The 12202-nt window shown below is 49.2% G+C and overlaps 1 protein-coding gene across 2 annotated transcripts; it reads left to right on the top strand.

Annotated features, from left to right (window-relative positions):
* The first annotated feature begins 29 nt into the window (after positions 1–29).
* On the top strand, positions 30–11789 carry SLC25A45 (solute carrier family 25 member 45). Of its 2 annotated transcripts, XM_079957124.1 has the most exons (7): positions 32–1307; positions 2734–2827; positions 3900–3943; positions 4725–4796; positions 7266–7451; positions 9781–10048; positions 11497–11789. In XM_079957124.1, the coding sequence occupies exons 2-7, from the start codon at positions 2791–2793 to the stop codon at positions 11763–11765; spliced, it is 876 nt and encodes a 291-aa protein (XP_079813250.1). In that variant the 5' UTR covers positions 32–1307; positions 2734–2790; the 3' UTR covers positions 11766–11789. The 2 variants fall into 2 exon arrangements, with proteins under 2 accessions (XP_079813251.1, XP_079813250.1); XM_079957125.1 differs by lacking the exon at positions 3900–3943 and having other exon boundaries at positions 30–1307.
* The last annotated feature ends 413 nt before the right edge of the window (positions 11790–12202 follow it).

Raw genomic sequence — 12202 nt, 5'->3', positions numbered from 1 at the left:
TAACTGGGGAACGGGCAGCCGCTTGAGCGCCGCGTGGAGAGAAGAGCTTTCCAAGACGGGGCTCCAGCTGCAGCAGCATTTGCCCTCTCTTTAAGAATCTCTGCCCATCGAGCTCAAAGAATTTTTCCGTTCCTTGGCCTCCACACACCCCCCCGCCCGTTTATCACTGAACGTGTGAAGCGAGGAACACTTCCGATTTTGCGCGTGTGTGTATCTCCTGTTTCAGATATTCCATAAGGCTCTCCCTTAGAATGGAGCACGTGGGCAAGCAGGATTCGAACACAATCCCCTCCTGTGATTTCCAGCAGAGCATAGCCTCTCCGTGAATTTGTCCAGTCCTCTTTTAAAGCCATCTAAGTTGGTGGCCAATCACTGTCTCATGCGGGAGCGAGTTCCACACTTCAACTATGTGCTGCATAAATAAGTCATTTCTTTTATCTATCCTGATCCTTCCAACATTCAGCTGCGTTGGATTCCCATGAATTCGTGTTATGAGAGAGGCGGCAAAACTTCTCTGTACAGTATCCACTTTCCGCAGCCCATGCATGATATTATAAACTTCTATCTCTTTACTCGCCTTTGTCTCTGAACTAAAAATGCCCAAACGCTGCATCCTTTCTTCATGGGGGTTATTCCATCCCCTTGATCACTTTGGTTTCCCTTTCCTGGACCTTTTCCAACTCTACAATATCCTTTTTGAGGTGAGGTGACCAGGACTGGACACAGGATTCAAAATTTGGGTCACACCAGAGATTTGTATAATCACATCTTTATGTCTGCAGTTTTATTTTCCGTTCCTATCCTCATGATTGAATTGAACTGACCTTCAAAACACACTGAGTGCACAATTAATTTTTATTTTTCAAAAAAAAAAAAAGTATTTCAATTCAACTTCTCTTGGCTACCGGCAAAACCTTCAGACGTTTTTACTGCCTGTAAAATTAACACAGCGTAGCCTTTTCTCAAAAGCTCAATTTACTGAATGTAAGTCAAGCGCGCCAGATCAGATCTCTCGTCGATCTCGGGGCAAAGGTGTGTTCCTCGTTATGATAGTGTTTGGAAGATTGGAAGCATCTAGCGAAAAGAGTGGCGGACTTAGCAAGTCATATCCGATCCTGGTCTAAAGGTTAACAGCAGTGAATATTTAATCCTGGGAAGGAAGAGACGCCACAAGGAGACAAGGGATTCTTTCTTTGCTGGGGTGGGGGTGGGGTTTTCAGCCTCTGCAAGGGGGATCCGGCCTTTGGAGCTGAGAGCAGCAACTGCGGGGGGGGGGGGCGGGGCGGGGACAGGATCCCAGCGCCCAGGTGAGTCAAAGGACAGAAGGTGTAGACGGAAAAGAATAACGATTCCTGGAGACAGATAGGTAGCCGTGTTGGTCTGCCATAGTCAAAACAAAAAATTCCTTCCAGTAGCACCTTAAAGAACAACTAAGTTAGTTCTAGGTATGAGCTTTCGTGTGCATGCACACGAAAGCTCATACCTAGAACTAACTTAGTTGGTCTTTAAGGTGCTATTGGAAGGAATTTTTTGTTTTGATTCCTGGAGAATGCAGGAGGGGGTTTCCCCACAAGCATTTATTTGGCCACTGTGAGAACAGGATTGCTGGGTCATTGGCCCTGATCCAGCAGGCTCTTCTTGTGTCCTTGAGCTAAGAGCTAATGAGAAACCTACTGAGTAACATGCAAGAGTTAATAAGGCAACTGGTTTATTTATCAGGGTTCTTACTCTTCAGTTTTTATCCTATCCTTCCTCCATAGAGATTCCCCTCCCCAAAAATGATTTAAAAAATAACAATGCAACAACCCTGTAAGGTAGTTAGGCTACAAGACAGCAGTTTCCAGCAACTGGTATCTGGAAGTACAGTGGTACCTCAGGTTAAGTACCACTTAATTTGTTCCGGAGGTCCGTTCTTAACCTGAAACTGTTCTTAACCTGAAGCACCACTTTAGCTAATGGAGCCTCCTGCTGCTGCTGCCGCTGGAACACGATTTCTGTTCTCATCCTGAAGCAAAGTTCTTATCCTGAGGTACTATTTCTGGGTTAGCAGAGTCTGTAACCTGAAGCGTCTGTAACCCGAGGTACCACTGTATTTCTGCCTTCAACTGCAGAGGCTGAGCATAGCCATGGTGGCTAGGAGCCCTCTCCTCCTCCATGAATTTGTCCCATCTTTGAAGTGGCCATCTTGTGGGAGTGAGTTCCACAGATTAACTACGCTCTGTGTGAAGGAAGGCTCTATTTTATCTGTCCCCGAACCTCCCAACATTCATTGGATGCCCACAAGTTCCAGTGTTATGAGAAAGGGAGAAAACCTTTTCTCTGTCCCCTTTTCTACATGCTGTGAATCATTTTACAAATGCCATCTCCTGCTTGCCTTTTCCCCAAACAAGAGAGTCCCAAATGCTGCAGCCTTATCTCGTAGGGGAATGGCTCCATCCCCTTGATGGTTTGGGCTGCCATTTTCTGATTCCCCCCCCCCCAGGTCTACAATATCCTTCTTGGGGTTGGGTGACCGAAAAAGTGTGAAGAGGTTGTCCTCCCCACTTCTGTTGCTGCTGTGGGGCTGTTGCAGGAGCCATGCCTCTGGGTCCCAGCACAGCACCCTGGCCAGTTCAGCCCATATTGCATGGTTAATGGTCCATCTCAAGTGGGTGGGTGGGAGAACTTGTGTCCCTGTGGTGTGCATTTGGTTAAAGATTAAGGCAAGTCAACCAGTGCATTCCCTTTGACCAGATTTTGGCCCCCACCCCATCCCTCTGCGATGCACCCAGACTTCCAGAAGCTTTTCCAATGTCCGGTGCAGAATTTGCTGCAGGATGGATTTCTGGTAAGATCTGAACTCCTTCTTCCCTTTACACCCACCCACCCACCCACCCAGGTGGGGGGGCTTTGTTGTAGGGACACATCCCTATTCCAGCATGGAAGACCCTATGATCCAGCAGGGCAGGGTGTGTGTGTGTAGAAGAATAGAATCATAGAGTTAATAGGGTTGGAAGGGGTCCTATGGGTCATCTAGTCTAACCTGCTGCGATGCCAGAATATGTGGGTGGCCTATATGGGGATCGAACCCGTGACCTTGGCGTTATCAGCACCACGCTTTAACCGACGGAGCTGTTGCAGAAGTGGCTCGAATATCAGACGAAGGACCCAGGAGAGGCAGCATCGATCCAACCCCACAACGCTCCCCGGCTGGCCTTGATCCAGTCCCCCTCTCAGCCTGAGCTGCCTCACGGGGTTGCTAGGAGGATAAAAAGGAGGGGAACCCCGCCCCTCATATACACATGTTGCCCTAAACTCACCTAGAAAAAGAGTGGGGTAAAAATGCAATGACTTAAGTGAAAGAAACCTAGCAGTTTCGAACCTAGCAGTTCGAAAGCACGTAAAAGTGCAAGTAGATAAATAGGTACCGCTCCGGCAGGAAGGTGAACGGTGTTTCCGTGTGCTGCTCTGGTTCGCCAGAAGCAGCTTAGTCATGCTGGCCACATAACCTGGAAGCTGTACACTGGCTCCCTCGGCCAATAAAGCGAGATGAGCGCCACAACCCCAGAGTCGGCCATGACTGGACCTAATGGTCAGGGGTCCCTTTACCTTTAAGTGAAAGAAAATAGGATCGGGTTGGGGGAGGACAAGAGAAGTTGTCTTTCGCTGCTGCCAGCTTCTCACAACTCGGCCCTTGTTTCCTCACAACAACCCTTTGGAGCAGGCCGTTTTTCATTTCTGGTTTACAGACAAGGGAAATGAAACCGAGACCAACTTAGCTTTCCGTGGCTGCTCAGAGATGCTTTTTTCAGAAGCAACACGTCAACCCTGCCCCTCTCTCTCCCCAAGCCAGCCTAGAGCCTCTTCACCCTAACAGCGACCCCACTAATTCCTCCTTTTTAATTTTTATTTTGCTACAGGGGCAGCAGGGCTGGTTCTGGGGCACCCAGTCGACACGGTGAAGGTGATTTCTTTGGGGGGAGGGGGCTGGAAATGCTTAAGGAAGGGGAGGGGTGGGGAGGACTTCCAGCCCTGGGGGAGGCCTGAAGGAGATGGGTCTCAGATGGGAGGAAGGGAGATGGTAGCCAGAAGTGTTGGGGAGGTGCATGCCCAAAGAGGTCGGCTGCTTTTGAGGCTCTGTGCTAGCTGCAACTGTTGCATAGCGTGCAACGGGCACTGAATCCACACACAGCAGCATGCTGGGTTGCGGCAGCGAACCTCATCCCCAACAAAGTTCTTTTCTCCCTAGAGGGATTGGTGGCCAGTGGAGTTTTGTGGGGAAGCAGAAACTGGCGTGTTCACTGGGGTTGTGGCACCCTGGCTTAGTCGTCGAGTCCACGTGTCGGATGGACAAGGTCCTAGACACAGCCTCTCCAGTTACCAGTGGATGGGAAAGAGCCTTCCAGGGCTGCCTTAAACTGACCCAGACCATTGGTTTCTCTAGTTCAGTATTGGCTACTTTATGGGCTACTTTTAAAATGAGGATGCTTTTTAAAATTGCATTTTAACCTGTATTTTAAACTGGTGCCCCCCGCCCATTATTTTTTACTGTAATTTTACTGATGTTAGCCACCCTGAGCCCGGCTCTGGCCGGGGAGGGCGAGGTATAAATAAAATTTATTATTATTATTATTGCCTGCACTGACTGGCAGCAGTGGCTGCCCAGGGTTTCAGGTAGCGGACATTCCCAGAGACTCTGGGGCTGCTAATTTGGCCCTGAGTCAGGGGCTTTTCTTCTGTTCCAGGTGCGGTTGCAGACACAGGCCAGATACCAGAACGTTTTGGACTGTGTGGTCAGGACGTACCGTGAGGAAACGGTGAGCCTCTCTCTGTTGTGTGTGCAGGGCAGACTTCACCTCTGAGCTTTCACCTCCTTTTAAACCCAGCCTAATCTTAAACCGCTAGATTTAGACCAAGGTCTTTTGTAACAGCATAATTTTAGAATGCAAATTTAACCCCCCAAAATCACTTATTACGAAGAAGGAAATATGATCTACCCAGTTCTGTGGAACTCTCTGCCACTAGAGATTTAGCAGGCGCCTTCCCTGCCAACTTTTAAATGTGTGCTGAAAACATTTCTATTCCTCCAAGCCTATCCAGGCAATTAAGACCACATTCTTCTACAGTGGTTATTTGATGTCTCTTTTTAACTTTTTAATGCTTTTTTCTTGTATGGTTTTATGTTTGTATTGCTGTAAACTGCTTTGATATATTTTTATGACACAGAGGCATATGACTATTTTTATAGAGAAGTACATATAAATATTTTGCTTTTTAATATTAATATTCAATATTTCCCCCAAATGCTCAATTTGGGAACAATCTCCACCCCCCCGCCCCAGAAATAAATTCCTAAGCTGGTCTGTTTCTTTGCAGTTCTAGTGTTGCCTCTAGACTCTACAGCCCCATTCCTGATCCTTGCCTATCTAATTTCTTGGGAGAGTTGACATCATCACAGGGGCCTGCCCCACAGATTGCTTGGGAGGGGTGACTTTGCCAGAAGAGAGGGTGGGAGGCAAGGCATCACCGGAAGAGAAAGGCAAGAGAGGACACAGGCTTTTACAAAATTTGCAGCTGCTAATTGATATATATAGATGCAAATTGAGAAATAATTGCTATAATTTTGAATACAAGTGTAGCATATCTCACCATAATGGAGGGGAATCTGCTGCCACCAGGAGACCTCCGTGCCTGGAAACTTTGCCCTTGAAACTGATTTGGACTGGACGAGCTTTGCATTAGAAGGAAAGGAAAGTAGGGCATATGTGACTGTACTCAGCTAAATTCCAATACTAGCAGACCCATGGAAATCATTGCACCTGTGTTAGTGATTCCCAATCATTTAAGTGGGTCTAGTCTTCTGTGCGACTAACATTAGGTGCAACCTCTAGGAACCCGAAACATTGCTGCTCCCCATGAGTTGCAGGCAGAGGCGGAGGAAGGGGGTGCAGTGGGTTCGGGCTGCCCCAGGTGTCACCACTGAGGGGGGTGACAAAATGCCGGGCAGGACTCACTGCGGGGCCTGCAGCACGCCTGAGCCACGCATCTCTCCCAGGAGACACGCAGTGGCTTGGGCGCGCGCAGGCTTCGCATTGCCCAAATGATCTGCCTGCTGCCTCCCCCCCCTGCCAGCTGTAGGGCAGCTGAGTGGGAAGAGGCAGGCAGACTCCGGAGGCCCCGCGGGCTGGTCCTGCTTCTGGGTGTGCGGCCCCAGGCGCCTGAGCAGCTTCCTCCGCTGCTGGTTGCAGGCTCCCTTTAGGGTGTTCATACCCTACAAAATGTCCCTGATGAAAATAGAGATGTCCTACTGTACCCCCCAATGCTTCTCCTATGAAAAATGAGACGTCCGACTCCTAAGGAGAAGCGGGACATTCTGGTATGAGATCAGAAGCCGCGAGGGCTTCTGTAAATCCGGGACTGTCACTGGAAAATAGGGACACCTGGTGGGTCTGGGTGTTGGAGAATTGGAGGAGAACCTGACAGTGTTTCCTGACTCACTTTGACCAAGGGCTCAAGGTGGGACTGACTGCTGACCCCCTCCTCTTCCTCCTCCTCCTCCTCCTCCAGTGAGAGCCCCTCCAACCAGGGCTAGTTGGATCCCAGTTGTCATAAGCTACTCAGCCCTTGCTGATAAATTCACCCAAAAGGGGAGAGGTTTGATTGGGGAGTGGGGAGTCAGAAGGAACCACTGTGCAGGGCTTTTTACCTTCTGCTTTCTGGCTCTCTGGGGACGCAGGTGGCGCTGTGGGTTAAACCACAGAACCTAGGACTTGCCAATCAGAAGGTTGGCGGTTTGAATCCCCGGGACGGTGTGAGCTCCTATTGCTCGGTCCCTGCTCCTGCCAACCTAGCAGTTAGAAAGCACGTCAAAGTACAAGTAGATAAATAGGTACCGCTCCGGCGGGAAGGTAAACAGCGTTTCTGTGCACTGCTCTGGTTTGCCAGAAGCAGCTTAGTCATGCTGACCACATGACCCAGAAGCTGTACACCAGTTCCCTCGGCCAATAAAGCGAGATGAGCGCCGCAACCCCAGAGTCGGCCACGACTGGACCTAATGGTCAGGGGTCCCTTTACCTTTTTTTACTCTGGCTAAATCACTAGTTTATTTATCTGTAGCCCACCTTTTTCTCTCCAAGGTGGCATACATGGTCCCCCCCCCCCTGCAGCCAGCCTTCGGGGCCACCCCCAGCTCATAGAAGCATAGGGCTGTGAGGTTGGAAGGGACCCTAAGTGTCATCTAGACCAACCCCCCTTGCAGGGCTCACCTGCCTGCTTCTCCCTTGCAGATCCTTGGCTTCTTCAAAGGCATGAGCTTCCCGCTGCTCAGCGTGGCCATGGTGAACTCTGTTGCGTTTGGGGCCTACAGCAACTTCCTGCTCTACCTGTGCGGCACCCACCACCGCGATCGCAGCGCCAACCCCCCCAGCTACACCCATGTCTACGCGGCTGGATGCTTCTCAGGACTGGTGCAGGTAAGGAGCAGGTAGCCCCATCTGACTTGAGCATATGAGCGTGTCTGTGACTCTGCTCAGTTTGCATGGTTTCGGGATCTGCATGGCTTCATGCCCAAGTCCCAATCAAGGGAAGTCATAGCACTGCTCTGTTCTGCCTCGGTCAGACCCCACCTGGAGTCCTGTGTCCAGTTCTGGGCACCGCAGTTTTAAGAAGGATATTGGCAAGCTGGAAGGTGTGCAGCAAAAATGACCCAGGGTCATTATAAGGAAGGCCTTATAAGGAACGGTGGAGGGAGTTGAAGATCTTTAGCCGGGAGAAGAGGAGATTGAGAGGAGATATTATTTCCATCTAGAAATATCACGCAGAAGGTGGGTTCAAATTGCAAGAAAGGAGAACCTGACGAAACATCAGGGAGAACTTTCAGATAGCGAGAGCCGTTCGAGAGTGGAACGGACTCCATCGGAAGGTGGCAAACTGAGAAATAATTGCTATAATTTTGAATACAAGTGCAACATATCTCACCATAATGGGGTGAGGGGCAGATCTACTGCCACCAGGAGACCTCTGTGCCTGGAAACTTTGCCCTTGAAACTGATTTGGACTGGACAACCTTTGCATTAGAAGGAAAGGAAAGTAGGGCATATCAGCTAAATTCTACTACTAGTAGACCCATGGAAATCACTGGACCTGTGTCATCGATGCCCATTCATTCAAGTGGGTCTACTCTTGAGTGCGACTAACATTAGGACTCTCCTTCATTGGAGGTTTTTAAACAGAGGTTGGATGGTCTTCTGTCAGCTATTCTTTAGCTGGGATTCCTGCATTGCATGGGGCTGGACTAAATGCCCCCTTAGGGTTCCAGCTCTACAGGCCTATGATTCTAAAACATCCTCCTTCTATGTTTTTCCCTGTTCAGCTCTTGAAACAGCCGCACGATTTCCCCATTACAATGCTGTTCAGTTGGTTATGAGCTGTATCAATTGCTCAAGCCATTTCCTTCTCTAGAGGTTGCCCCTCCTCTCTAGGAATTAATCCTTTTTTCTTTACTTTATTCTAATTTTACACATTTTATTTGATGCATGTATCAAGCCATATGAAAGCTGAAGCATATGGTCCACATAAAAGCCACCTTTCTGTAAGATAAAATACGTCGTGCGATAGGCAGAATATTAACCTCCTTGTGGGAATTTACTCTTCAAATTGGTCATAACCCAAGACAAAGAGTTCTTTCTTAAAACGACTACTGGGCTCCATGTCTAACTGACATGCTCAGGTGCATTTAAAGTTTTAGAGAAGACCATAAATATAAGAGATAAAATAGCACCCCATAATTTCCCCAGACATTCATGTTCACTGAGGTATCTGCTTACAGGTCCAGTGACAAGCATAAACTGGATCCATCTGGCAATCTGGGGCTACAAAACCATATCGGAGACTAAATCTGGAACAGAATTAAAAAGACAAGGGTTCTTGGGGTTTGGAGAACCGTTTCCCAAAATGCTTGAGCTCTGTATCACATCTGCTACCAACCCTCTTCCATTTTTGGCACAGGATTAGCAGTTACTATTTCTGACTTCATAGATCTTATCTAATTTCAGAGGTGCTAAAGAGGCCACTGCAGTGCTGTTTTTATACAATTCTCTTTAAGCACTTCCAAATCCAAAAGAGAAAGGACAAACTTCTGGAGAAACTTGACGTTGTAGATCCTTGATAATATTTTGCACCTTGTGGTGTCACACAACAATGTGTATTAAAATTATTATTTTTTACACACCCACATACCATTTTTGTCAGTTGTTAAAATTATTTGATTCCTATTAAAATTAAATATGTATAATGAGAAAAGGAAGCAAAATTAACCAACACATTCATATAACAATAGGATCTTAGAATGGTAGAGTTGGAAGGGACTCCAAGGGCCATCTAGTCCAACCCGCTACAATGCAGGAATCTCAACATGTTGTCTCCCATCCAATTTGAAGCCATACTGGACCCTGCTTAGCTTTGCAAACATGCTAGCAGTTTTCTTGCTGCACCATGATAATGAGCCTTTCATAGTTTCCCGTGGGATGTATGGGTGGGGGTAAAAGTGTGTGCCTTGGATCAGTCTTGGACTAAATTTTGTGGGAAATGGTTCTCCACCTTCCTGTTCCACTGCAGCCCATTTCCTTTCTCCCCTCTGTTCATTCATTCATTCATTCATTCATAATTTTATTTGTATGCCACCTTTCCGTAGCTCAAGCCATGCCCAAATGTAAAAAATACACATAATTGCAAACATAACAAAAGTAGTGATAGACAGTAAATAAACTGTTCTCTCCCCCTGCATTCCCTGTGTTGACGCAGGCTGTGGTCCTGGCCCCCGTGGATCTCGTCAAAGTCCGGCTGCAGAACCAGACCCACCCGTACAGACGCAGAGACCGGCCAGGGGCCCCCCAGCCACAGTACAGGGGTCCAGTGCACTGCGCTGCCAGCTTACTGCGGGAGGAAGGCCCCTGTGGCCTATTCCGTGGGGTTACAGCGCTGGTGCTTCGCGACACCCCCACCATGGGCATGTACTTCCTGATTTATGCAGTGTTCTGCAGGGCGTTGACTGCAGAAGCACAAGAGCCAGGTGAGATACAAAGAGTGCTGGGGGGACCCGGTGGGTGGGCCACCTCTGCACATCCCCTAAGACTCTCAGGGAACCTGTTTCTTTGGAATATCGGAGAAAGTTGGAGCCGGGGGGGGGGGACAAGGAGGGTTTGTGAGTGTGTTTTAGTTTGGAGAAAAGGCAAGTAAAAGGCGCCCTGACTGTTGGGATGTGTCCAAGGGAATGGGGGTAATTGGCAGGCCCCCAGCTGGCTCCAGCCCACTGGCCAGCAGCCGGGCAAACTCCGGTCCTTTGGAACAGCATCAAACAGTGACTCACAGCTTCAGAAGCCTTCAGAAACTTGAGCATGCCTTAACCAGCAGAGTGAATAACACGCAACAAAAGTGGCGGACAGAGGCATATGTAAAGCACATTTACAAGCAGTTTATTCAGCATAGTTCAGGACAAAGAAAACATGTCTGCTCTCTTTCATGTCCAAGAGCAGGAAGCTTAAGGCAAAAGCTATACACAAACGGAAGTTCCCAGCAAACTGTGCTGGAACGTAAACAGACACGTGACATACAATAATCATGTCTGTTCCTTTTAAGGTGGAATGGAACATCAATATCCTAACAATGATAGAAAATTATAAAATTATGTATGGCATGGAGAAAGCTGGGAGAGAAAACTTTTCCTCCCTCTCTCAGAACAACCAGGAACATCCAGCAGAGCTGAATGTTGGACAGTTCAGGACGGGATGAAAGGGACAACGTCTTCACGCAGCGCATAGCTGAACTACGGAACTCCCTGCCACAGGAGGCAGTGATGGCTACCAACTTGGGTGGCTTCATAGGAGGATTAGAAAGAAATCGTGGAGGAAGGGGAGGCTATTGATGGCTACTAGCCGGGATGGCTCTGCTCTGCTGCCACAGTCGGAGGCAGAAATGCTTCCGAATACCAGTTGCTGGAAGCCTCAGGGAGGGAGGGAGAGGGCTCTTGTGCCCTGCTTGGGGCATTCCCTTTGGGCCATCTGGCTGGCCGCTTTGAGAACAGGAAACTGGACTAGATGGACCCAACATCCAGGCTTTTCTTATGTTCTTATGGAATCTCCAGGTCCAGAGGCAGTCTATCTCTATCTAGATTCCTAGATTCTCAGGGGTATTTGGCCCACTGTGGACTAGAGGGGCTAGCAGGTTTGTCTTATGTGTGTGAGGACTGTGAGCTCAGTTCAGCTCCAGGGCTCCCACAAACTGCTGGGCTCTCCAAATCCCTTAATTGCAAGTCTGCATCTTGACCGCCTGGCTACATGCAGTGGATCTCGGGATTTTCATACAAAACAAAATAGTTCCTTCCAGCCTGACATCTGCTGCCCTCCCTGTTTTAGGGGGCATTATCCATCTCTCCTTCTTGCTCCTCCACAAGAGAGGCCCCCCAACCCATGCTGTGCTCTTTGCCTGCCTTCCTGCCTCCCCCCACCCCACCCCTTGCAGGCTCTGCCACGGTTCTGCTTGCCGGTGGCTGCGCCGGGACGGTTTCCTGGGCTTTGGCGACCCCGATGGATGTGGTGAAGGCCCGTTTGCAAATGGACGGGGTGAAGCGAGTGGCGTATCGGGGCGTCCTGGACTGCATCCTCAGCAGTGCCCGGCAGGAGGGCCCGCGGGTGTTCCTAAAAGGGCTGGCCCTGAACAGCCTCCGCGCTTTCCCAGTCAACGCCATCACCTTCCTGAGCTATGAGACTCTCCTGAAGGTTCTCTGCTGAACCCCAGTTGCATCTTCAGGAGGGGCTGGTCCAGGTCCCAAAGAAAGGTCAAAGACACTGACCACCTCTGGGCAAACCATGCAGCAGTTTAGACTCCTGGGCACATCTGGCACATTTTATCAAGTGCTGTGGGCACCGCTCCATCTGTTCACTGCTATTCCTCCTCCTCTGGAAAAACAGAAAGAGAGGGAGTGGGTGCACTCGGAGTCATAGAATGTAGAGTTGGAAGGGACCCCCGAGGGGCATCTAGTCCACCCCCCCCCCGCAATGCACGAATCGCAGCTAAAGAAGGCCATCCAACCTCTGTTTAAAAAACCTCCAGGGAAGGAGAGTCCACCACCTTCTGAGGGAGTCTTTCCCGTTTTCGGGCGGCTCTTCCAGTCAGAAAGTTCTTCCCAATGTTTAGATGGAATCTCCCTTCTTGTTGTTTTGAATCC

This window comes from Podarcis cretensis (assembly GCF_951804945.1).
Source record: "Podarcis cretensis genome assembly, chromosome: 16".
In the NCBI taxonomy this organism is placed as follows: domain Eukaryota; kingdom Metazoa; phylum Chordata; class Lepidosauria; order Squamata; family Lacertidae; genus Podarcis; species Podarcis cretensis.
Note: the sequence above shows the minus strand (reverse complement) of the source record. Positions and strands in the feature narration are given on the sequence as shown.

What these genes read in the sequence shown, in the direction of transcription:
- SLC25A45 (XM_079957124.1), top strand. Translation starts at nt 2,791, where the DNA reads ATGTCCGGTGCAGAATTTGCTGCAGGATGGATTTCTG. An exon ending in TGCTGCAGGATGGATTTCTG is followed by an intron (nt 2,828 to 3,899) that starts GTAAGATCTGAA and finishes ATTTTGCTACAG; the next exon opens with GGGCAGCAGGGCTGGTTCTG. An exon ending in ACCCAGTCGACACGGTGAAG is followed by an intron (nt 3,944 to 4,724) that starts GTGATTTCTTTG and finishes CTTCTGTTCCAG; the next exon opens with GTGCGGTTGCAGACACAGGC.